Here is a 26,265-nt window from a genome sequence, read left to right as displayed (position 1 = left end):
TACCCTCAAAAGACCAATTAGTGGTAAAAATATCAGAATTGGTCTGCCTGTGTGAACTAGCCTACATTCAAAACAAACCATTAAAAAATCATTATACAGAGGGCAATCCTAATTGTCCCATTAACATCAGTAACAATGAGCGGAAGGCGGAAGACTGCAGAAAAAACAGCCTACCAAATTATTTGAAAACAGTCCGCTGAGCACCCAACAAGCCAACCGCCGGTTCACTTCAATCAACCTGGGGCCGAGATCTGATAAGCGCAGGTACGTGCGGCAAGCCAATTAGGAGATAGTGGATCTGTGCGTCTGATCCAATTACCCGACCCAAGCATTTACTTTAAGCGTTTTAATTAGAGAGGAGTCCGGCAGGCCCTGTGTCTAATCCTCCTTTATTATCACCCCTCCATCACCCCAGGTCCTCTATCACCCTCATGGAGGGGCTTTGAAATGGGGATAAACGATATGGGAGGAAAGGTGGAATCGATCACCCTGAGACGGGACTGGGGCACAGTGCTTTGACAGACATGCACTCCGAAGCACACATAATTGAAAAGAACACTGCATCTCCATGCAGAAGCATTAGGGACACGTACGCGCGCCCACGGCAAAGCATACTTATGCATACACACGCACACACACACATTACACACACACACACACACTCCATATGGCCTTGTTGAGGATTATAGAGCCCAAAGAAGCCCAAAGGTCACAGGGAGAAATTTGGTAAATGAGGGATTAGAAAGAGAAGTTGACTTTAGCCCTTTGCTTTTTCCATTTAATCAGCTCCTGTTCCCTCTGAGTTTGACTGTGTCCACATAGTATTACATTGCTGTCCTTATCCCCTTATTTCCCTTAGTTTACTCACTGAACTGAACAAAATGGATTGGAAGAAGCAGCATGGTCAGAATGATTTGGTATCAAACGCATCAAGCACATGGTTTCCAGCTGTTTGATGCCATTCCATTTGCTCCCCTGCTAGCATTATTATGAGCCGTTCTCCCAGCAGCCTCCACTGTTAACTACTGTACCTATCTATGGTCAGTGGCCCAAAGGAAAGGGAACAGAAAATGAAGTCATTCAGCAGTACTAGGACGCACCCCACAACTCTATGACTTTCTCAAATAGCTTTGTGACCAGATGGTCATAGCCAGGTAAATAATCCCAATCCCAGTTAGGATTTCTGGACGATAATCCACGATACACCCTGCTGTAATCAAACTTTCCTCCATCCCCCCCTCGCCAGATAAAAAAAAAAAATGTTATATGAGTCAAATCTGTTACAGGATTCGTCTCTCCGTTCCCCCAAACAGCGATTGAATCATCCAGACGTACTGCACAGTATGCTGGAGCAGATGGACGTAATATTTCACAATGTTCCAGTTTCCTGGAGAAAAAAAAGGATGGCTACGTCAGTAATGAATGTCTCCATGCAGTTCCTTCTCGATAGGCTGAAATGTTTGTGGTTTCCCTACCTCAGGTTCTTATCCTGTCATGATGCTCTCTGTCTAAATCAGGGGTTCCTAAACCTTTTCGCTCAGGCCTCCCCTTCCAGCATTGGGGAGCATCCGTCTATTTGTATATGCACAAGCACTGTACATGACACAAACTGTTCATACCCCTCTTGTTGGCGGAGAACATTTTGCAGGTTTTAAAGCTTATTTCCTGCTATTCTACACGTTTTGTTCATGGGGTGAAGAGAAAATAAAGCTCACTTTCTATATATCTTGCCATGTCTAATGTGTATTCCTGTGATATTTGAGTGACTCGAACATTACAAAAAAAATCTATGGGCTAAAAAACATTAGCTGACATGGGCTGGTTGATCTGGACATTTCTGTTCTAAATAGCTCTCTAAGGTATGCAATGACTGACATGACAAGAGGAATACTGATGATACACTATCCTATTTCAAAATGGTACCTTTTGCGTTCCACAATCACAACCTTCAAGAGTAAGTCGAAAGCCGGACTGAGCCCCCCCCCCACTCTTTATCACTCTTGACAGCATCGTTCTACATTCAATATCTTGCAATTATCCCAGTATGTTAAATCTGAACTAGCATTACAACGCTGTTTACTGTTCATGGAGTGTCGAAACTTTCACGGAATTCAGCATTCTAGCAAACTCCACTCGCTCGGCTTCAGAGTCGAGCTACAGTATGAAGTATTCAATAATTGGTCTCGCTATTGTGAGTCCTAGCTTTCCACTGCTGGCACAGTAACAAAGGCATACAGTATGTGGCTAGCACTGCATAAGTTGCTACTGTACGTACTATAACGGTCCAATGCACTTGCTCTGAGGATACATAAGTATAGAGGCATCCTGTATCTGGCTGTGTAAACATGCACATTTTAAAGTAGTGGTGGGTAGAGGCTGTTGTTTATCTACTGTAGCGTACCCTACATACAGGAATGTCGAGGTAGAATAAGGCGTGGGTAAAGTACACTCCTCTCCTCCCCTACTTACTGTCATAGTCCGTTACAGAATGTGCCAGCCAGCCAGCAGCGTTCATTTAGCCCCGTGGGGAATGAAGGAGGAAGCCTCCTCTTTATCTCTGGTGTGCGTGACACAAAGCATCAATTATAGGCATTTTGGAAGGAGCTGCTTGTCCCTAATTGGGGAACCTGAGGATGCATGGATGGGGTGCCAGTTAGCAGGGGGATGGAGACGGGAACTAAAATGGCCCCTGACGTTTTGACTTTAATATCCTCAGCTGGGTCGGTCTAATTGCCTGTGTTTCCTAATGCATGTTCTTTACTGTGCTGCTGTCCTCTGTCTGTTTTCTGACTGTTCCTTTCTTCTCTTCCTCCCTTCGTCATATCTCTTCATACTTCTCTCTTCTCGTCAACAATCTTTCACTTTCCTCCCTCCCGCCCTCTTTCATCACTTCTCTCCTTCTCCTCCCTCTTCTCGTCCATGCGTTCTCTCTCTTCTCGCTTGTCTTGTCTTCCCTCCCATCCCTCCATCCAGGATATTTGTGGTGGGGATCGGCTTCTTCAGCCTGTGTTTTCTAATGACCTCCCTGGGGGGCCAGTTCTCAGCCAAGAGGCTTGGGGACTCCCCCTTCACCATCCGGACAGAAGGTAGAGAAAACACTTTATGTGAGTGTGTGTGTGTGTGTGAGTGTGTGTCGCTGGCCCTATCTAAGTGGAGCTGTGGGGTTTGTCTATTAGGGGTTGTCTAGTCAGAGGGAGCTGTGGGTGTGGTGTTCCAGTAGGTCACACAGAAACACCATTACTCCTACCCTGTGGCACTGCACAGAAAAGAGACATATCCCTGTATGAGTGCAGTGCGGTGTACTGCATCGCTTCTAAGGGAGCATTGGTCTGCATTCACACTGCAGCAGCATCGAAGGCAGACTCACTCACATCAGCACTTGTCGTATGTACAGTAACCCTGGTGAATCATCAGGGGTCTGGTAAGTGTCTTCTGAAGGCTGCATACTCCGCTTAATATCTCACCACAGAAATCTCATTATCACATTGACCGACTGCAGACGTCACATGACCTCGACTGAGGCCTGCAGACCAATGACGGGACGGGAAAGAGCTGTGTCGAATCCCCCCGTCTCCTACTCTACGAGGTGCGAACTGTGAAGTCAGGGATGGGTCCTCTCTGGCGAGTAGCTGTCCCGCAACTGCCTGAGTAAAAAACAAGAGGCGATTTAGGTCCTTTAGCCGATGATGAACAACTCATAAGGGAGGATAATCTGATGTAATGCCCTTCTAACTCTGAGAGAGGATGTTGTAGTGTTGAGGTGTGTGTGTGTGTGTGTGTGTGTGTGTGTGTGTGTGTGTGAGCACACTTGATTAATTAACCACTCATGCTCTGTTGCCTGGGGAGACATCTGGACTGAGCTCATTAAGAGCTGCCGAGTGTCCAACCTAGAAGTTTACCACAGGAGTTTGTGTGTGTGTGTGCGTGTGAAACCCCTGTCTGTGTGTGTGTGTCAGATGAATTGGCAGAAAATGAATGGGGCGACAGCAGCAATGTGGGACAAGATGGAGAAGAGAGGGATGGAGAGCTGGTTCCATCTGCTCTCTCTAAGTCAGCCCTGGAAACAAGTGGCCCTTTAATTCTGCCGGGGAGAACCACCTGCAGAACCACTGGTCTAGCTAAGACACGCAAGCACGCGGACACACGCAAATGCACTCACACACTTTGTGTCAGTGGTCTCTGTAATGTTATTTTTGTACACTTCCATCCTCAGCTCTGGTGTCGAGAGAATAGCGCCTTGTTACCGCTCTTCCTGAGGGGATTCAAGATGAATGAAAAGTGCTAGTCCAAAACATCGGAGCTTCCAAATCTTTCTACAAAAATACTATTACAGAGTGTGACTAGCATTAGTCTGTCACCTTGAATCCCATCAGGAAGAGCGGTAACAAGGCGCTATTCTCTCGACACCAGTGGAAGTGTACTCAGTCCAAAATAAGCTTTTTTTTCACATAGTACATAGAGAAACCTTGTGAAACCTCGAGTATATCCTCATATATGCTGATAGTCCATTGTTGTACACAGATATTTACCCACTCAAACGACAGGTGAGCTTTGTTACCAGAGCTAGCAGCGCTGATGTCTGATGTTCTCAATGTGGGGTTATAAGTAGAATTCCTATTCCCTTGTTACACCGACAGGGTCTCCTCTTCTCCTCTCGCTTCCATGGATTATCAGCTTTCACTTGCCTTGCCTCACTGGGCTCTGCTGAAATCCACTCTCTCTCCAGCCCTGCGTGTTACAGACGCACTGAGTCAACCCGCCCTGCGTGTTACAGACACACTGGGTCAACCCGCCCTGCGTGTTACAGACGCACTGAGTCAACCCGCCCTGCGTGTTACAGACACACTGAGTCAACCCGCCCTGCGTGTTACAGACACACTGAGTCAACCCGCCCTGCGTGTTACAGACACACTGAGTCAACCCGCCCCGCATGTTACAGCACTGAGTAAACCCGCCCTGCGTGTTACAGCACTGAGTCAACCTGCCCTGCGTGTTACAGACGCACTGAGTCAACCCGCCCTGCGTGTTACAGACGCACTGAGTCAACCCGCCCTGCGTGTTACAGACGCACTGAGTCATCCCGCCCTGCGTGTTACAGACGCACTGAGTCATCCCGCCCTGCGTGTTACAGACGCACTGAGTCAACCCGCCCTGCGTGTTAGACGCACTGAGTCAACCCGCCCTGCGTGTTACAGACGCACTGAGTCAACCCGCCCTGCGTGTTAGACGCACTGAGTCAACCCGCCCTGCGTGTTAGACGCACTGAGTCAACCCGCCCTGCGTGTTACAGACGCACTGAGTCAACCTGCCCTGCGTGTTACAGACGCACTGAGTCAACCCGCCCTGCGTGTTACAGACGCACTGAGTCAACCCGCCCTGCGTGTTACAGATGCACTGAGTCAACCCGCCCTGCGTGTTACAACACTGAGTCAACCCGCCCTGCGTGTTACAGCACTGAGTCAACCCGCCCTGCGTGTTACAGACGCACTGAGTCAACCCGCCCTGCGTGTTACAGACGTACTGAGTCAACCCGCCCTGCGTGTTACAGACGCACTGAGTCAACCCGCCCTGCGTGTTACAGACGCACTGAGTCAACCCGCCCTGCGTGTTACAGACGCACTGAGTCAACCCGCCCTGCGTGTTACAGACGCACTGAGTCAACCCGCCCTGCGTGTTACAGACGCACTGAGTCAACCCTCCCTGCGTGTTACAGACGCACTGAGTCAACCCGCCCTGCGTGTTACAGACGCACTGAGTCAACCCGCCCTGCGTGTTACAGACGCACTGAGTCAACCCGCCCTGCGTGTTACAGCACTGAGTCAACCCGCCCTGCGTGTTACAGACGCACTGAGTCAACCCGCCCTGCGTGTTACAGACGCACTGAGTCAACCCGCCCTGCGTGTTACAGCACTGAGTCAACCCGCCCTGCGTGTTACAGACACACTGAGTCAACCCGCCCTGCGTGTTACAGACGCACTGAGTCAACCCGCCCCGCGTGTTACAGACGCACTGAGTCAATCCGCCCTGCGTGTTACAGACAGAGAAAATAATCAAGTGAATGAGGAAACGAGAGAATGGAGGAAGGATAGAGAATGGAGGAGGGATAGAGAATGGAGGAGGGATAGAGAATGGAGGAGGGATAGAGAATGGAGGAATTACTGTAGACTGTTAGAGGGATGAATTGAGACGAAGTCGAAGGTATAATTTCGAAATCAGCATTTAAAATGAATTTCTACAAAAAACAGAAAAGAGAGGATGGAGACTGCATAAAGAAAAGGGAGTAATTAGACGCAAATGACAGAGAGAGAGGAGGAAGAAGAAGAAAGAGGAATATTTCATGAATATAAGTAAGATACTGTTTGGAAAAGACTGGATCATAGGCAGTTCTCTATAGAACCCATTTGTGCCCTGCAGTTTACAGTGATAACAAGGCGACAGTCTCTTATGCCCCAAACCGCCATGTTTCACTTTCAGTGCTATATTTGTCTAAGAGCTAGCTCACTCAGTGTGTATTGTCTCCCTAGTGGGACAAAGAGCTACAGCCCTCCTCCCTGAGTTCCTGCTTGCATCCCAAATGGCACCCTATTCCCTATTTAGTGCACTACTTTTGTCCAGGGCATATGCGGCTCTGGCCAAAAGTAGTGGGCTATATAGGGAATAGGGTGCCGTCTGGGAGGCAGACTCTGTCTCGACAGATGAATGTAATAGCTCCCTATGTGGCTAAGGAGATGGAACGGGTCCCAGTACCAGCCAGAACCAGAGCTGTTTAACTAAAGAGTCTACTGTGTGTTATCATCACAATAACTAAAGAGTCATTGTAATTATAGCACACAGTATTGTTGTTATGATAGGGCTTACAGCAATTGACTTGTCATGTGGGACAAGGGGATGAGACACATTGTGTACCTGACCAATAGATGGGGAGATCACTGTCAATGGAGAAGTGAAAAGGTGCTGCTTTAACATGTGAAGACTGTGAGGAAGGATACTGTAGTCCATTATCAGTAACCATTATCATTGGTCATCCACATTGCACAAACTAGAGAGTTGAAGGCCGATAAAGTGGTGCTCTACCATTTGAGAATACAGTTGTGATAAAGACATGTATAGAAGCTCTAGCCTGTTATCAGGAACTATAGTCATCGTTAGTACACTAGAAACGTGAGGCCATTTAAAAGCCATCCTCTTCTCGACTAGGTGGTGATTGGCACGCACCGTTTGCCCTTGATTCCCCTTGCCCTCCGTGCTCTCTACATGTTTCATACATGTTGTTTATCAGTGCGATCGCCTATCCCCCCCTTAGCGCCTTTCCTCATCAGTGTGTGTCGAGCAAATCTCGCATGACAATCTCGTGCTATAGCCTCCACAGGAAGTACAATCACACGGGGAGAGCAGCAGCACTTCCTGCTTTGCTTCAGGCCAGTTTAGCTGGCATGGAGTGTACGGTACATGCCTGTATATATTTGCAGGTGAATTGTAATAAAGTAGATCGAGACTCTGGAGGCATTTGGTTGAATACTAATTATATTTGTAATGTGCAGATCCACAGGCTACATAGTATGTGTCTGATTGCACTATGTAATATAGATAATGAAGATGGCCTAGAGTTCTTCCATACTCTGCATCCTGTGAGCTGTTACTAACCGGTTCGGTGGACAATTGTGATGTAGCCTCAGGAAAGTCATTGCGTTCTGCCAAGAGCAAAATGTTCTGCACTTCACTTGAGCACTTCTGTCTCGACATGTACACCAATTCCTTGCTGTATAACTACAGTAAACCTATTGCCTCTCTTTGCAATCACCAGCTTGCCAACATTTGCCCCCAATCTGTTTCCCTGAAACCGCAGCCCATCCACAGTGCCAGAAGGTGCATGTTAAGGGGGAAAAATCCTCTCTCAACAGGCCTATACTCCTGTGGCATAAGCACTATTCCCCTCTCGCTCTTAATGAGGAATTTCAATGCAAAACCTTATCTCATATTCGTTCCGTACTAGCAAGGTGACTGCAACGCTATAGCCGCCTCAATTATCTTGTCAACTGCACAGCGCACATCCAGCTTTGTCCATAGGTTGCCAGCTCATCGTTTCTCCCCCTAAGCCGGTTATCTCCCCCCCCCCCCCCCCGCAGAGTCCTGATACCCCGTAGTATTCACTACAGGGCTTACCACTGATACACTAGTAGTCTTCAGACTTCTCTGATGGCTGTTGGTGGGAAGCTACCGACACCACACTATATCGTGTTTTCGAGAAAAGTAGGGAAAAAAACATACATTCTTGGTTGTCGTTACTGGCCCAGGCTGATAAAGTCCGGGAGCTTACCTACCGAGGCATAACTCAGATTAGTTGTTCACCCCTCTCCTCGTCTTCTCTCTTTCCCTCGGAGATGAATACATTAATCAATTGCCTGGAGTGAGACTGAATACTAATTGTGAGACGAACAGCTACAGCTGCTAGCGCTGCTGAGGTATTCATTATTACATTTTTCCCCTCGTTATCTTTGACTGTGCTGTCGGTGTGGAAGATCGTTCACCGTGGGCCCTCGCAGCCAGAAGAATGCTCCCTGCTTTTGTTTGAAAGAGACAGTAATGATCGCTCTGAGGCAAGAGGAATTCATTTGACACAGATATTTTTTACTTTTTAAAATCTAACATTTATTTAACTAGGCAAGTCAGTTAAGAACAAATTCTTATTTACAATGACGGCCTACCGGGGAACAGTGGGTTAACTACCTTGTTCAGGGGCAGAACAACAGATTTTTACTTTGTCAGCTTGGGGATTTGATCCTGCAACCTTTCGGTTACTGGCCCAACGCTCTAACCAGGCCCCGCTATCTTAAAAGTGGAATAGCCGGCTCCCAGACAAAGGAGGCTCTAAGTTTCAGGGGTTAGAATGTTCGCCCTCAGCGAGAGGCAGTGTCAAACGTAACCCTCTCATTTAGCCTCTGCAACCACTCGCTGTTTTGCCGAACTCTCCCAATTAGAGTAGATACAGGGAATGCTACTGCTAACGTTAGGTTGGGCCAGTGTGTAGGTATAACGTCTGCTTCCAACTCACACCCTCAAACACTGAATGCAGCTCACTTTCCAGCCCACTTTCCATCTCACACTCTCAAACATCTAGATCCCCTGAACGCCGCTCACTCTCCAGATCCCAATCACCTTAATTCTAATCACCTGTTCACACACCTGTATGTCATTATCACACACTATTTAGTTCAGTTCTTTGCACCCCATCACTGTGAGGTATTGTTTGTTTTGTGACACATGGCTTTAGGAGCGCTGTTTTTCCTGTGATTGACTCCTCCCGTGTATGATAGTTTTTGCCTGCCTCACTAATGATGCCTTTTGCCTATTCCCTGCCTGTACTATCGGATTTTCTACCTATTTCCTGATCTCCCGGACTACGTTACTAGCCTTTTCCCTGCCTGTACTGTTGCCTTTTTGGACCTCTGTGTATGACCTGCTGCCTGCCCCTGGACCCAGCTACCTGCCTCCTCCTATGGTCCTTTACATTAAACACCTGCTGTGCCCTGCGCTTGAAACCAGCTCTCTGTCTCCCATCGTGTTCATTACAGTAGGCCTAGTCAGGACCGGCCTGCTCATTATGCAGGATTAGGCGCATGGTATGGCAGATTGACGAGGGCGGCATTTTCCGAGCTAAACTGACCAAGATGCACATCCAACAATACATAACACCTCACATAATTCTGCCTGTAAACAACAACAATTTCTCTCAACCAGTGGCATATGGGCTATTTCGGTGAGCTCTGATGTCGCCCCGTGATAAGCAGGGCCCATTTAGTCAAATGCAGGGGTGCAAAATATTTAGCTTGTCCATTCCCAGCGCGCTTCTCCAGGGTGTTGTTGGAGAGACGCACTGCTGCAGCGCTCCAACAACGTTCCGTGAAAGAATGATCTAACATAAATCATGTAACCTATAGCCTCCGGTAGAAAGATCACTTTTTAGGCATGTTTCTCCTATCAAATAGCCTAACCCCATGGGCCCAATAAAATAAACAATGTTCTTCGATGTGAATATGACATGTTAACAAACAAGATATCCGTAAATGTCCTAAAAACAGGACAGGTCAAAGGAAAATGGACGATATGAAATGAACAATCAGGCTACTCATAACTGGTGTTGGGAAGTTTCACCCCGTGTGGGGTAAACGGTCATGGTAATCAGTGATTTCAAGTTTGTATTCATACATTTTTTTAACGAGCTGCATCATAGCCAAAAAGATAATACTTCTGCATTTCTCACTGTGCCTAACACATGGATGGGCATTCATACAATTCCATTGCGGGCCGACAGTGTAAACTACACTCTTTTAGTTTTGCAGGGGGAGGAGAGCGGAATTGTTTTGGGTCTAGGGTGGTAGAACAGCCAGGACCGGGCCTGGGCCTAGTCACTGGGAAACATCTAAGCAGCTCTCATATACAGTAGTAGATAGTAAGATGCTAACTCTAAGATGTAAGTGCCTGATATACAGTACGCACAATGTGTAGGCCTTAGTATCCAGGAGACAATCCAAGCAGCGCTCATATACAGTAGTAGATAGGAGGATGCTAACGCTGCAATGCTAGGGACTGGCAGACATACTAATTGTTAGTGCCTGCTACACAGTATGCTAAGATGTTAGCGCATGATATTCAGTATGCTAAGATGTTAGCACATGATATTCAGTATGCTAAGATGTTAGCACCTGATACACAATATGCTAAGATGTTAGTGCCTGATATATTCACAGCATGTAGGCTTAGTCTCCGGGAGACTAGCAAGCAGTGCTCATTCATACAGTAGTACACTGCTGGGAGGCTTCGCCCAGTACTCTCCTGTGCTATTTCAGGAAGCTGGCGCTAAGGAGGACAGGATATGACATGGGTGCCCCTCAGGGCACCACGGGGAGGGAGAGGACATGATCCAGACAACTACTACTGGAGCTGTGACTCCTCTATCTCCTCTCTCCCTGCCCTCATTTCCCATTTCATATTTAATGCACTATATTCAAGCTGGAGGAAGATTTGCACCTCTCTCTCCCTCTCGCCTTCAGTGTCCTTCCACCTCCATATCTCGCACTCAATCACCTCTCTGCTGTCTCTTCACTTTCCATCCTTCATACCACTTTCTTAATCTCTTTCACATCTCTCTATCTCGCTCCACCTCTCATTTCATAGAAACTCATCCCTCAGTATACACACTGTCAGAGTCATGTCACTAGATGGACAGTCAAGGATGTTGAATTTAGTGGAGCGAATGGAAAAAAACTAGAGAAGAGGGTAGGCCCCAGCGCTATAGGGAGAGGTTGACTCATTCTCTCTCTCTCTCTGTCTCTCTGTCTCCCTGTCTGTCTGTCTGTCTGTCTGTCTGTCTGTCTGTCTGTCTGTCTGTCTGTCTGTCTGTCTGTCTGTCTGTCTGTCTGTCTCCGTGTCTGTCTGTCTGTCTCCGTGTCTGTCTGTCTGTCTGTCTGTCTGTCTGTCTGTCTGTCTGTCTGTCTGTCTGTCTGTCTCCGTGTCTGTCTGTCTGTCTCCGTGTCTGTCTGTCTGTCTCCGTGTCTGTCTGTCTGTCTCCGTGTCTGTCTGTCTGTCTGTCGTGTCTGTCTGTCTGTCTGTCTGTCTGTCTGTCTGTCTGTCTGTCTGTCTGTCTGTCTGTCTGTCTGTCTGTGTCAATTTGCATTCAGTATTTTCTCACCCTGGAGGATGTACAGACAACCAAAGCCAGCCCTGACAGCTGATTCCAACGTGAAAAGAAATTCAAAAGAACAACAGAAAAACAGAGCTGTGAATAGAAGGAAGATGAGTCTCTCTGAGCCTCGTGGAGCAGTTAGACAGGCTGACTTGAGTGTGAGATGTGTTTCAAGGCCCCAGTTGGAGCGTTTGCCAGCAGAGACTGTCACTGAGCTCCTGTGAAGCTTTTCTTTCAGGTGGAGGGAGGACAATTGTTGGGAATTGAGCGAGCACAAACACACACCCTCCATCTCTCTTTCTCTCTCTCTCTCTCTCTCTCTCTCTCTCTCTCTCACTCACACACACACACACACACACCTCAGCTGCCAACAATCGGCACTGCCACCTCTCATCGCAGGCACCGCCAATATTAGCTGTCATGTTTTGCATTTCTCACGGCGGCGTGATAACGCCTTAACGCATCCCGCTGTCGCCTCCAGTGTTTACAACGTCTCACTGTGATGGAGCTGTCACTCACAACCATAACAGCCCCTAATGCCTAGCTCTTATCATCTCCTAGCCTCCACAACACACCATATCTCCCCTCTGGAACATTATTAACATCAGCAAGACAACAGAGCTGATCATGGATGAACATGGACATGGTCTACACACTGCCACACAGTTGTGAAGTGGGCACGACAACGCCTCTTCCCCCTAGGAGGCTGAAAATATTTGGCATGGGTCCTCAGATCCTCAAAAGATCTACAGCTGCACCACTGAGAGCATTTGACTGGCTGCATCACCGCTTGGTACGGCAACTGCAAGGCACCCGATCACAAGGCACTACAGAGGGTGGTGAGTACGGCCCAGTTCATCACTGGAGCAGAGCTCCCTGCCATACAGGACCTCTATACCAGGCGGTGTCAAAGGAAGGCCCTGAAAATGTTCTGACTCCAGCCACCCCAGTCATAGACTGTTCTCTCTGTTACCGCACGGCAAGCGGTACCAATGCACCAAGTCTGGAACCAACAGGACCCTGAACAGCTTCTACCCCCAAGCTAAAAGACTGCTAAACAAGACTGCTAAATATCTAATCAAATGGCTACCCAGACTACCTTTTTTACTCTCTTGCACTGACACTATGCACACACACTGGACTCTACCCACACACTCACACATACTTACACTGACACCCCAACACACACACACACACACACTACATAAGCCAACACACACATAACACGCGCACACATGCATACTGATGCGACACGCACACACTTTCACACTCCCCACATAGCTGCTGCTACTGTCTATTATCTATCCTGTTGCCTAGTCACTTTAACCCTACCTATATGTACATATCTACCTCAATTACCTCGTACCCCTGCATATCGATTCGGTACTCCCTGTAGTCATGTTATACAGGGAGCCTTGCTATTGTAGCCTCGCTATTGTTATTTTACTGCTGCTTTTTAATTATTTGTAACTTTTTTTTTGTAGGTCTTTTTTTTTAAACTGCATTGTTGGTTAAGGGCTTGTAAGGTCTACACCTGTTGTATTCGGCGTATGTGAAAAATACAATTAGATTTGTTATTACCTGGTACTCCCTGTATTTAGCCATGTTATTACCTGGTACTTCCTGTATTTAGCCATGTTATTACCTGGTACTTCCTGTATTTAGCCATGTTATTTTTACACTTCACTGTGTATTTATTTATTCCTCGGGTCACTATTTCCATTTAAAAAAAAATCTTTATCTTTAATTCTGCATTGATAGAAAATGACCCGTAAGTAAGCGTTTCCCTTTTAGTCTACACCTGTTGTTTACGAAGCATGTGACAAATAAAATGTTATTTGATTTAATGATCAGTAATTACCAGGTCGACTTTCATTGATGCTTCAAGAGGAGTCCTCTCTTCTTATGGCCAGTGTGAGTTTTGGAATGAGCAATGGGAATGCCTGAAATGGGTGCCATATGGTCTTGTCTTTGTTTTGCCCTTGTGTAATTAATGAGAGAGATCAACATTAAGAATTCACCCCCCCCCCCCCCCTTCATTTTCAGTTTAGGACTTTAAGTTTAAGAGTATTTTGACACAGACACATTTTGACCTCCCACTACCAACCTGCTATGCTGTAGAAACAAGTTTCTGATACGGAACAGCATGAAAAAACGTAATCATGAACATAATAGCACTGTTCCTGTAGAATGCACACACACACACACACACACACACACACACACACACACACACACACACACACACACACACAGTAGAGTAAAAAGTCCTTGTTGTGCCACGGTCACATCACATATCAATCAAAATGGTCTGCAAGGTAAGAATCTGTGATAATGCGAAGTTATTGGAAAAATACATTCTTATTGGTTCATCCAAGGCTGTTTCTCTATTTTGACTACTTTGTGAGCCTTAGAGCACAAGTCTTGGGTTTGGACGTGGGAGCCTTCTCATTCTTTAAAGTGGCCCTCTTACTCTAAAAGGTCCCATTAGGACAAAACATGAGGTTTCAAAGTAAGCGCCCTCCAGGTTCCCTTGGAGAGTTCATCAATGAGCTTGACGCCTTGATAAGTTCCTTTCCTGAGGATGGCTCACCTCTCACAGTTCTGGGTGACTTTAACCTCCCCACGTCTACCTTCGACTCATTCCTCTCTGCCTCCTTCTTTCCACTCCTCTCCTCTTTCGACCTCACCCTCTCACCTTCCCCCCCTACTCACAAGGCAGGCAATACGCTTGACCTCATCTTTACTAGATGCTGTTCTTCCACTAATCTCATTGCAACTCCCCTCCAAGTCTCCGACCACTACCTTGTATCCTTTTCCCTCTCGCTCTCATCCAACACTTCTCACTCTGCCCCTACTCGGATGGTATTGCGCCGTCCCAACCTTCGCTCTCTCTCTCCCGCTACTCTCTCCTCTTCCATCCTATCATCTCTTCCCTCTGCTCAAACCTTCTCCAACCTATCTCCTGATTCTGCCTCCTCAACCCTCCTCTCCTCCCTCTCTGCATCCTTTGATTTCCTCTGTCCCCTATCCTCCAGGCCGGCTCGGTCCTCCCCTCCTGCTCCGTGGCTCGACGACTCACTGCGAGCCACGAACAGGGCTCCGGGCAGCCGAGCGGAAATGGAGGAAAACTCGCCTCCCTGCGGACCTGGCATCCTTTCACTCCCTCCTCTCTACATTTTCCTCTTCTGTCTCTGCTGCTAAAGCCACTTTCTACCACTCTAAACTCCAAGCATCTGCCTCTAACCCTAGGAAGCTCTTTGCTACCTTCTCCTCCCTCCTGAATCCTCCTCCCCCTCCCCCCCCCCCCCTCCTCCCTCTCTGCGGATGACTTCGTCAACCATTTTGAAAAGAAGGTTGACGACATCCGATCCTCGTTTGCTAAGTCAAACGACACTGCTGGTCCTGTTCACACTGCCCTACCCTGTGCTTTGACCTCTTTCTCCCCTCTCTCTCCAGATGAAATCTCGCGTCTTGTGACGGCCGGCCGCCCAACAACCTGCCCACTTGACCCTATCCCCTCCTCTCTTCTCCAGACCATTTCCGGAGACCTTCTCCCCTAGCTCACCTCGCTCATCAACTCATCCTTGACCGCTGGCTACGTCCCTTCCGTCTTCAAGAGAGCGAGAGTTGCACCCCTTCTGAAAAAACCTACACTCGATCCCTCCGATGTCAACAACTACAGACCAGTATCCCTTCTTTCCTTTCTCTCCAAAACTCTTGAACGTGCCGTCCTTGGCCAGCTCTCTTGCTATCTCTCTCAGAATGACCTTCTTGATCCTAATCAGTCAGGTTTCAAGACTGGGCATTCAACTGAGACTGCTCTTCTCTGTGTCACGGAGGCTCTCCGCACTGCTAAAGCTAACTCTCTCTCCTCTGCTCTCATCCTTCTAGACCTATCTGCTGCCTTTGATACCGTGAACCATCAGATCCTCCTCTCCACCCTCTCCGAGCTGGGCATCTCCGGCGCCGCCCACGCTTGGATTGCGTCCTACCTGACAGGTCGCTCCTACCAGGTGGCGTGGCGAGAATCTGTCTCCGCACCACGTGCTCTCACCACTGGTGTCCCCCAGGGCTCTGTTCTTGGCCCACTCCTATTCTCGCTATACACCAAGTCACTTGGCTCTGTCATATCCTCACATGGTCTCTCATATCATTGCTATGCAGATGACACACAATTAATCTTCTCCTTTCCCCCTTCTGACAACCAGGTGGCGAATCGCATCTCTGCATGTCTGGCAGACATATCAGTGTGGATGACGGATCACCACCTCAAGCTGAACCTCGGCAAGACGGAGCTGCTCTTCCTCCCGGGGAAGGACTGCCCGTTCCATGATCTCGCCATCACGGTTGACAACTCCCTTGTGTCCTCCTCCCAGAGTGCTAAGAGCCTTGGCGTGACCCTGGACAACACCCTGTCGTTCTCCACCAACATCAAGGCGGTGACCCGATCCTGTAGGTTCATGCTCTACAACATTCGCAGAGTACGACCCTGCCTCACACAGGAAGCGGCGCAGGTCCTAATCCAGGCACTTGTCATCTCCCGTCTGGATTATTGCAACTCGCTGTTGGCTGGGCTCCCTGCCTGTGCCATTAAACCCCTACAACTCATCCAGAACGCCGCAGCCCGTCTGGTGTTCAACCTTCCCAAGTTCTCTCACGTCACCCCGCTCCTCCGCTCTCTCCACTGGCTTCCAGTCGAAGCTCGCATCCGCTACAAGACCATGGTGCTTGCCTACGGAGCTGTGAGGGGAACGGCACCTCCGTACCTTCAGGCTCTGATCAGGCCCTACACCCAAACAAGGGCACTCCGTTCATCCACCTCTGGCCTGCTCGCCTCCCTACCTCTGAGGAAGCACAGTTCCCGCTCAGCCCAGTCAAAACTGTTCGCTGCTCTGGCACCCCAATGGTGGAACAAGCTCCCTCACGACGCCAGGACAGCGGAGTCAATCACCACCTTCCGGAGACACCTGAAACCCCACCTCTTTAAGGAATACCTGGGATAGGATAAAGTAATCCTTCTAACCCCCCCCTTAAAAGATTTAGATGCACTATTGTAAAGTGGTTGTTCCACTGGATATTATAAGGTGAATGCACCAATTTGTAAGTCGCTCTGGATAAGAGCGTCTGCTAAATGACCTAAATGTAATGTAAATGTAAAACATGCCATGGTATAACATCCATCCATAGGATAAGGTATCCATATTAGGACAAACTGAGGCTGTCCTAACATGGACACCGTACATAACAATCATTTACACTGAGCATACCAAACATTAAGAACCCCTTTCTAATATTGAGTTGCACCTCCCCGCCTAGAGGCGTCACTACAGACCCTGGTTCGATTCCAGGCTGTATCACAAGTCCCATAGGGCGGCGCACAATTGGCCCAGCGTCTTCCGGGTTAGGGTTTGGCTGGGGTAGGCCATCAATAAGAATTTGTTCTTAACTGACTTGCCTAGTTAAATAAAGGTTAAATCAAATCAACATGTTGGCTGGATGTTCTTTGGGTGGTGGACCATTCTTGATACACACGGGAAACTGTTGAGCGTGAAAAACCCAGCAGCATTGCAGTTCTTGACCTAAACCGGTGTGCCTGGCACCTACAGTACTACCATACCCCGATCAAAAATACTTCCATGTTGTGTCTTTCCCATTCACGCCCTGAATGGCACACATACACAATCCATGTCTCAATTATCTCAAGGCTTAAAAATCGTTCTTTATCCTTTCTCCACACCTTCATCTACACTGATTGAAGTGGATTTAACAAGTGATATCAATAAGGGATCATAGCTTTCACTTGGATTCACCTGGTCAGTCAGTCATGGAAAGAGCAGGTGTTCTTAATGTTTTGTATACTCAGTGTATATGGCTGTACAATGTCACTATGCCGATTCAAGACACAGAAAACATTCACGTAACTGCTGCTGTAAACCACATTCCTAATCCCTTATGAAATGAACATGTTGACTATTTAAGCTTTTTTTCACCACTGTCTAAATATTCTCCTAAGTGTTTTCTGATGGTCATGGTGTAGTACAGATTATAGAGTAGCCAGGTTAGCTTACATTTTTTTTACATTTGAGTCATTTAGCAGACGCTCTTATCCAGAGCGACTTACAGCAGTGAGTGCATACTTTTTCATACATTTGCATACTTTTTCATACTCAAGGCAATGTTCGAGCTACAGTACTTAGTGCAGTGTCATGTACACATTATTTACTGTGGTGATCTCCAGGGTGTATCCCAAGTGACACCCTATTCCCTATATATAGCCCTGTGGGCCCTGGTCAAAAGTAGTGCACTATATAGGGAATAGGGTTCCATTTGAGACATGGCCGATGCTGGTTCAGTAGAATTCGTTCGTCGTCTGATGGATTGTGTTGGGTTGGCTTCTTTATTCTTCCCTCTGACTGATTTGTTTAATGTTCCTAATGGAAGTCAATGGAGTCGTTCACATCAGCAGCAGTCTATGTCTCAGAGGAGTCATTCACATCAGCAGCAGTCTATGTCTCAGAGGAGTCAATGGAGTCGTTCACATCAGCAGCAGTCTGTCTCAGAGGAGTCATTCACATCAGCAGCAGTCTATGTCTCAGAGGAGTCAATGGAGTCGTTCACATCAGCAGGAGTCTCAGTGGCTCGGTGGAGTAGGAGGAGACTGAGGTGGTTGGTTGAACTTTCTCATAGTGAATCTGTTCAACTCTGGATACAGACAATATGTTTTATTATTTTATTTCACCAGGTAGGCTAGTTGAGAACAAGTTCTCATTTGCAACTGCGACCTGGCCAAAATAATGCAAAGCAATTCGACACATACAACAACACATAGTTACACATGGAATAAAAACAAACATACAATCAATAATACAGTAGAAAAATCTATATACAGCATGTGCAAATGAGGTAGGATAAGAGAGGTAAGGCAATAAATAAACTATGGTGGCAAATAAATTACAATATAGCAATTAAACGCGGGAATGGCAGGATGTGCAGAAGATGAATGTGCAAGTTGAGATACTGGGGTGGAAAGGAGCAAGATAAATAAATACAGTATGGGGATGAGGTAGATTGGATGGGCTATTTACAGATGAGCAGGTGCAGTGATCTGTGAGCTTAAAGCTAGTGAGGGAGGTAAGAGTCTCCAGCTTCAGAGATTTTTGCAGTTCATTCCAGTCATTGGCAGCAGAGAAGTGGAAGGAGAGGCGGCCAAAGGAGGTGTTGGCTTTGGGGATGACCAGTGAGATATACCTGCTGGAGCCCACATGAGTACTAATGTGTGTTTTATATCCATATTGAAATGCATCCTGCTGCAAATCATTTTTCCCTTGTCTAGATGAGCAGTTCTGCTCAGGCGACGTATGCATTATAAATCCTTTGCATTATTCAAAATATAAATATTTGTCATATTTATAAGTAGTTGTCAGGCTTTAAACAAATACATATTCCAATATCCATTTTCAAAGGTTATTTCAGTTGGAATATTCATGATGACTCCAAACAGAAGGAAGCCTGGTAGCGCTCAAAAGATCTGCTACAAGTTGAACAGATTGATAACGTTGGTGTACAGTACAGTCAATGTCTTACTAATTGGTGCTACCAATAACTAGGCCTAAGTCAGTGGAGGCTGGTGGCTTGAACAATTGAGGAGGATGGGAGACCCACGGTATAGGCGCGGACCACACGGAGCCCACAAAGTGTGTTTCAGAAATCGTCAAAGACAAATTATTTTAACCTAAAGCATTTAATAAAGACATTTATAGTACAATATTATGGGGAATGGGAATGAGAGGGCTACTTACAGTATTAGAAAGGGATCACAGCAGTGACTGAATGAGGGTATGAGGCATGAGTTGAGGTGTTCAGAGGCTTGACCAGTGCAGGACAGGATTTTACTGGGAAGACAAAACAATAACACAAGACACTATATAGTTAGACAAAAGAGCTAAGAATGAGTTAGTCCACGCAAGGAATACAATCTTTCATGTGTAATAATGTGATTGTGTATGTGATTGACTCTACATACAGTAATGAGAGATAATTGATAGGGGTACTCACAGTGCTTGGAAGGGAAACATTCAATGTGCCAGTGGATGAGCGGGCACATGAGACGTCATAGCTTTAGTTCATGTCAGGAGAAAGTTGACAATGGTAGTGGAGTGGAATAGTCATCACCTCTTAATCAGGGAACAGGAGGGGACTTAGCTGGAAATACAAATAGCAGGTACATTCCATTACAGCTGCGCCATCGTAGGTTTGGACAACGAGTTTCTCTATGAAGTTAAACTCAAGGCATCTCAAAATTCATAAAGCCAAACACAGACTGCGCATCTCGCCCACTTGACACATGAAAGTAGACCAGAAACGGAATGGTGCCACCATAGGTCCCAGAGCGGTGGGGCAATTTTTACCTCCTGGGGCCTGGAGTTTTTCCTTATACGTTAACCTAACTACGAAAACTCTGGACCCTATAAGGTATGACAGTGATTAATCAGTTGTAAAAAGGTTTTATATGGGCTATGATGGGACCAGTTTTTCCTAATCAAGTCACATGGTTAAAAACAAAAACTCCTGGCACAGGTGGGATGAACCCTTTCAAACTGCAGCTACCTTATATTTGTTCATATAAATTATATTTAGACTAGATTAGGAGGGGGATTTCCTCTACCCAGACACAGACAGCAACTGATAGACAATAGAACTCACAGGGCTGAGCTTGCTTTACGCAATGTTTGCATCATGCAGCCTATGCAACTGTAGGCCTTATATAATATATATATATATATATATACACAAATGGACTATAAATACATAATGTTGCCAATTAGTTTACCCTGACCAGATGGACAGGGTGCATATGCTGCATGCAGCTGCTCTTATTAGTGACCTACAGTTGATCAGACGGAAAAATCATCTTGTTTTCATCCCATACAGTATGTCTAAAGATTTCTAATGTTTAGGTGTAGCCTAGGCTGCGGCAACCTCTCCCTTTTAATCTAACGTTTAATGGATGATGCATGTAACGAATCATAACATGCATAGGCGGCTTGATGATAGGCTCCCTGTTAACCATCTACACATTTGATACCAGTTGGTATTGAACGCTCTCACCTTTTCATCCTTCTTCATGAAACTGATGTCAGACCCTCGTTTTTAATTCTCACCTTTTCCGTGTACCCCAAAGAATGAAAGGGGTTCTTCAACAAAAAGTCCACAACATGTTCGGCAGCGTTGGCCATTCTGGCAGAGAAAAATTCAGTCTCGCGCTGGTAGCTAGCTAGCTACTGAAGTTAGCAAAGTACATTAAAATAAATTGCACTAACTGGACACAAAAATAAAGTTCTAAACCCAAGAAAACAATGTATAATATACAGTTGAAGTCGGAAGTTTACATACACTTAGGTTGGAGTCATTAAAACTCGTTTTTCAACCACTCCACAAATTTCTTGTTAGCAAACTGTCGTTTTGGCAAGTTGGTTAGGCCTTCTACTTTGTGCAAGACACAAGTAATTTTTCCAACAATTGTTTACAGACAGATTATTTCACTTATAATTCACTGTATCACAATTCCAGTGGGTCAGAAGTTTCCATACACTAAGTTTACTGTGCCTTTAAACAGCTTGGAAAATTCCTGAAAATGATGTCATGGCTTTAGAAGATTCTGATAGGCTAATTGACATCATTTGAGTCAATTGGAAGTGTACCTGTGGATGTATTTCAAGGCCTACCTTCAAACTCAGTGCCTCTTTGCTTGACATCATGGGAAAATCAAAAGAAATCAGCCAAGACCTCAGAAACAAATTTTAGACCTCCACAAGTCTGGTTCATCCTTGGGAGCAATTTCCAAATGCCTGAAGGTACCACGTTCATCTGAACAAACAATAGTATGCAAGTATAAAACCCATGGGATCACGCAGCCGTCATACTGCTCAGGAAGGAGACGCGTTCTGTCTCCTAGAGATGAACATACTTTGGTGTACGAAAAGTGCAAATCAATCCCAGAACAAGAGCAAAGGACCTTGTGAAGATGCTGGAGGAAACAGGTACCAAAGTATCTATATCCACAGTAAAACGAGTCCTATATCGACATAACCTGAAAGGCCGCTCAGCAAGGAAGAAGCCGCTGCTCCAAAACTGCCATAAAAAAGCCAGACTGAGGTTTGCACATGGGGACAAAGATTGTACTTTTTGGAGAAATGTCCTCTGGTCTGATGAAACAAAAATAGAACTGTTTGGCCATAATGACCATCGTTACATTTGGAGGAAAAAGGGGGACACTTGCAAGACGAAGAACACCATCCCAACCGTGAAGCACGAGGATGGCAGCATCATGTTGTGGGGGTGCTTTGCAGCAGGAAGGACTGGTGCACTTCACAAAATAGATGGCATCGTGAGGCAGGAACATTATGTGGATATATTGACGCATCTCAAGACATCAGTCAGGAAGTTTAAAGCTTGGTCGCAAATGGGTCTTCCAAATGGACAATGACCCCAAGCATACTTCCAAAGTTGTGGCAAAATGGCTTAAGGAAAACAAAGTCAAGGTATTGGAGTGGCCATCACAAAGCCCTGACCTCAATCCTATAGAAAAAGTGTGTGCGAGCAAGGTGGCCTACAAACCTGACTCAGTTACACCAGCTTTGTCAGGAGGAATGGGCCAAAATTCACCCAACTTATTGTGGGATGCTCATGGAAGGCTACCTGAAATGTTTGACCCAAGTTAAACAATGTAAAGGCAATGCTACCAAATACTAACTGAGTGTATGTAAACTTCTGACCCACTGGGAATGTAATGAAAGAAATAAAAACCCTAGTAACAATTCCCTATCTTAGGTCAGTTAGGATCACCACTTCTTTTAAGAATGTGAAATGTCAGACAAATAGTAGAGAGAATTATTAATTTCAGCTTTTATTTCTTTCATTACATTCCCAGTGGGTCAGAAGTTTTCCAAGCAAGGAAAATGTCAATAAAACACAAAACACAGCTAAATGAAGCACTAACCTTTGACGATCTTCATAAGATGACACTCCTAGGACATTATGTTACACAATACATGTATGTTTTGTTTGATAAAGTTCATATTTATATCCAAAAACAGCATTTTACATTGGCGCGTGATGTTCAGAAATGTATTCCCACCAAAACTTCCGGTGAATGTGCACATCAATTTACAAAAATACTCATCATAAACGTTGACAAAATATATAACAATTATTTAAAGAATTATAGATAGACTACCCCTGGATGCAACCGCTGTGTCAGATTTTAAAATAGCTTTACAGAGAAAGCACATTTTTCAATATTCTGAGTACATAGCTCAGCCATCACGGTGAGCTATACAGACACCCGCCAAGTTCGGGGCAACCTAAACTCAGAATTAGTATTAGAAATATTCTCTTACCTTTGCTGATCTTCGTCAGAATGCACTCCCAGGACTGCTACTTCCACAAGAAATGTTGTTTTTGTTCCAAATAATCCATATTTATGTCCAAATACCTCCGCTTTGTTCGTGCGTACAGATCACTTATCCAAAGGCATAACGCGTGAGCGCTGAACTAGAGACGAAAAGTCTAAATGTTCCAATACCGTACTTAGAAGCATGTCAAACGCTGTTTAAAATCAATCTTTATGGTATTTTTAACGTAAAATTACGATAATATTCCAACCGGACAATAGCGTATTCATTCAAGGAGAAAAAGAAGGAACAGCGTGCTCTCATAACCGCGCATATCCAATCCCTTTGTTGCCAGGCAGACCACTCAGTAACTGAGCTCCTATTATCTGCCCAGTGACAGGAGAATGCTCAAACCACTTTCTGAAGGCTTTAGACAGCCAATGGAAGCCTTAGGAAGTGCAACGTAACCCCACGGATACTGTAGTTTCGAAAGGGACTAGAAAGAAGAACTACAATTCTCAGATCCTTCACTTCCTGGTTGACTTTTTCTCAGGTTTTTGCCTGCCATATGAGTTCTGTTATACTCACAGACACCATTCAAACAGTTTTAGAAACTTCAGAGTGTTTTCTATCCAGATCTGCTAATAATATGCATATTCTACTGCCCCCTAGCCCAGACAGGTTAAATGTCAGGAATTGTGATAAACTGAGTTTAAATGTATTTGGCTCAGATGTATGTGAACTTCCGACTTAACCTGTAACTCCTCCATCTCCTGTAATTTGAAAAAACGAATTGGAATTTACTAATTTCCCAAAAATGCTCAACTATCACTCTTCACTCTTAATCTCTATCCAGCAATGTTGCCAAGCTTCTCAACACATAGAACCCCCATCATGCTTTGTGGCACAATCCCAATACAACACGCTTGGTTCATTCTCTGATCCTACATCTATGATTGGATAGACAACATGACAGTTCATACTGCAAAAGTTTTGATTAGTTGGAGGACGTCCTCTGGAAGTGGTCATAATTACCATGTATATCTATGGAAGGGGGTGAGGCCTACCAGCCTCCTAGGAGGATGGAAGGAGGATGGAGGATGGAAGCTAGCTGTCCTCCGGCAACACCATGGTGTGTTAGCCCAGACAGTGCTGTTGAAGACCTTCATTGCATAACAGTGTATTTTAACTTTTTTTTATGTTTCACTATTTTTATTTGTATGACATTTCACTGAGGAGGATGGGCCTCTCCTTCCTCTTCTGAGGAGCCTCCACTGGCCTAAGTCACACACATTGACAGGGAGAATGTTGACTATTGACTGGTCTATGTTGACTACTTTATGTTGACTATTGACTATCAACTGACTATTGACAAGTTGACAACATACTAGCGAGTGGTTGACTGGTTTGTTAGTGCAGTGTAAGGTAAACTAACCAACGTTGTTAGCTAGCTGCCTTGGTTGATCTATTGATTTACAAAGATCATACACTAAACACAGTAATTTCATACAGTAAACAGTCTTTTCATACAGAAAACACAGTCATTTCATACAGTAAACACAGTTTTTTTAATCGTCTTTTCATACAGTAAACACAGTCATTTCATACAGTAAACACAGTCTTTTCATACAGTAAACACAGTCTTTTCATACAGTAAACACAGTCTTTTCATAGTCTTTTCATACAGTAAACACAGTCATTTCATACAGTAAACACAGTCATTTCATACAGTAAACAGTCTTTTCATACAGTAAACACATAGTCGTTTCATACAGTAAACACAGTCTGTTCATACAGTCTTTTCATACAGTAAACACACTTTTCATACAGACTTTTCATACAGTAAACACAGTCTTTTCATACAGTCGTTTCATACAGTAAACACAGTCTTTTCATACAGTTGTTTCATACAGTAAACACAGTCTTTTCCTACGGTCTTTTCATACAGTAAACACACTTTTCATACAGACTTTTCATACAGTAAACACAGTCTTTTCATACAGTCTTTTCATACAGTAAACACACTTTTCATACAGACTTTTCATACAGTAAACACAGTCTTTTCATACAGTCGTTTCATACAGTAAACACAGTCTTTTCATACAGTTGTTTCATACAGTAAACACAGTCTTTTCATACGGTCTTTTCATACGGTAAACACAGTAATTTCATACAGTAAACAGTCTTTTCATACAGTAAACAGTCGTTTCATACAGTAAACACATAGTCGTTTCATACAGTAAACACAGTGTTTTCATACAGTCGTTTCACACAGTAAACACTGTTTTTTAAATGGATTCTATACTTGCATCCTGAAGAACCTCTCCTGTTAATGATTGAAAAAACATATTTTTGTAAATGCATTCCAGTATAAATAAGGAAATGCCCAACATTTAATCGAAGTAGAAACATGGACAAGTTATTTCAGACTTGGCCTCCAGAGTGGCGCAGCAGTCTAAGGCAATGCATCACAGTGCTTGAGGCGCCGCTACAGACCCGGCTTCGATCCCAGGCTGTGTCGCAGCCGGCCGTGACCCATGAGCACAATTGGCCCAGCGTCGTCTGGGTAAGGGAAGGGTTTGGCTGGCCGGGATGTCCTTGTCCCATCGCGCTCTAGCGACTCCTGTGGCGGGCTGGGCGCATGCATGCTGACATGGTCGCCAGTTGTATGGTGTTTCCTCCGACACATTGGTGCGGCTGGCTTCCAGGTTAAGCGAGCAGTGTGTCAAGAAGTAGTGCAGCTTGGCAGGGTCGTGTTTCTGAGAATGCATGGCTCTCGACCTTCGCCTCTCCCTAGTCCGTATGGGAGTTGCAGCGATGGGACAAGACTGTAACTACCAATTGGATAAAAGTTTTAAAACATTTAAATATTCCCGTCTTTCTTGAGTTGGCCAGAGGCAGAGGAGGAAGACACAGACATATAGAGGACAGGCTAGACAGGTCTAATCTCTCCTATCTGCTCTCTCCTGTCTGGTCTCCTGTCTAGTTGCTGTTATTAATCATTAATCACTCGGCAGGGGAAAGAAAAAGTCAATAGTTGATATTCTAGATGGGTCCATTGAGAGTGTGTGTATGTGCGCTTACTGTGTGACTGTGTGTGCACAAGAGAGGGTACGAATGCATATATGTGTAAGTATGTGCATGCATTTGCATGTGTGCAAGTGTGATGGAATAAAATACAAAATC

General features: G+C 45.5%; 1 protein-coding gene across 1 annotated transcript in view; it reads left to right on the top strand.

Moving 5' to 3' along the window:
• Window positions 1-26,265, top strand: part of LOC106564922 (alpha-1,6-mannosylglycoprotein 6-beta-N-acetylglucosaminyltransferase B) — a 145,999-nt gene that overhangs the window by 3,340 nt on the left and 116,394 nt on the right. The window contains exon 2 of the mRNA XM_082958859.1: window positions 2,974-3,086. Coding sequence (XP_082814985.1) covers window positions 2,974-3,086 — 113 coding nt within the window. The remainder of the gene's footprint in view (window positions 1-2,973; window positions 3,087-26,265) is intronic.

This window comes from Salmo salar, chromosome 12 (genome assembly GCF_965601325.2).
Source record: "Salmo salar chromosome 12, fSalSal1, whole genome shotgun sequence".
Taxonomy (NCBI): domain Eukaryota; kingdom Metazoa; phylum Chordata; class Actinopteri; order Salmoniformes; family Salmonidae; genus Salmo; species Salmo salar.
Note: the sequence above shows the minus strand (reverse complement) of the source record. Positions and strands in the feature narration are given on the sequence as shown.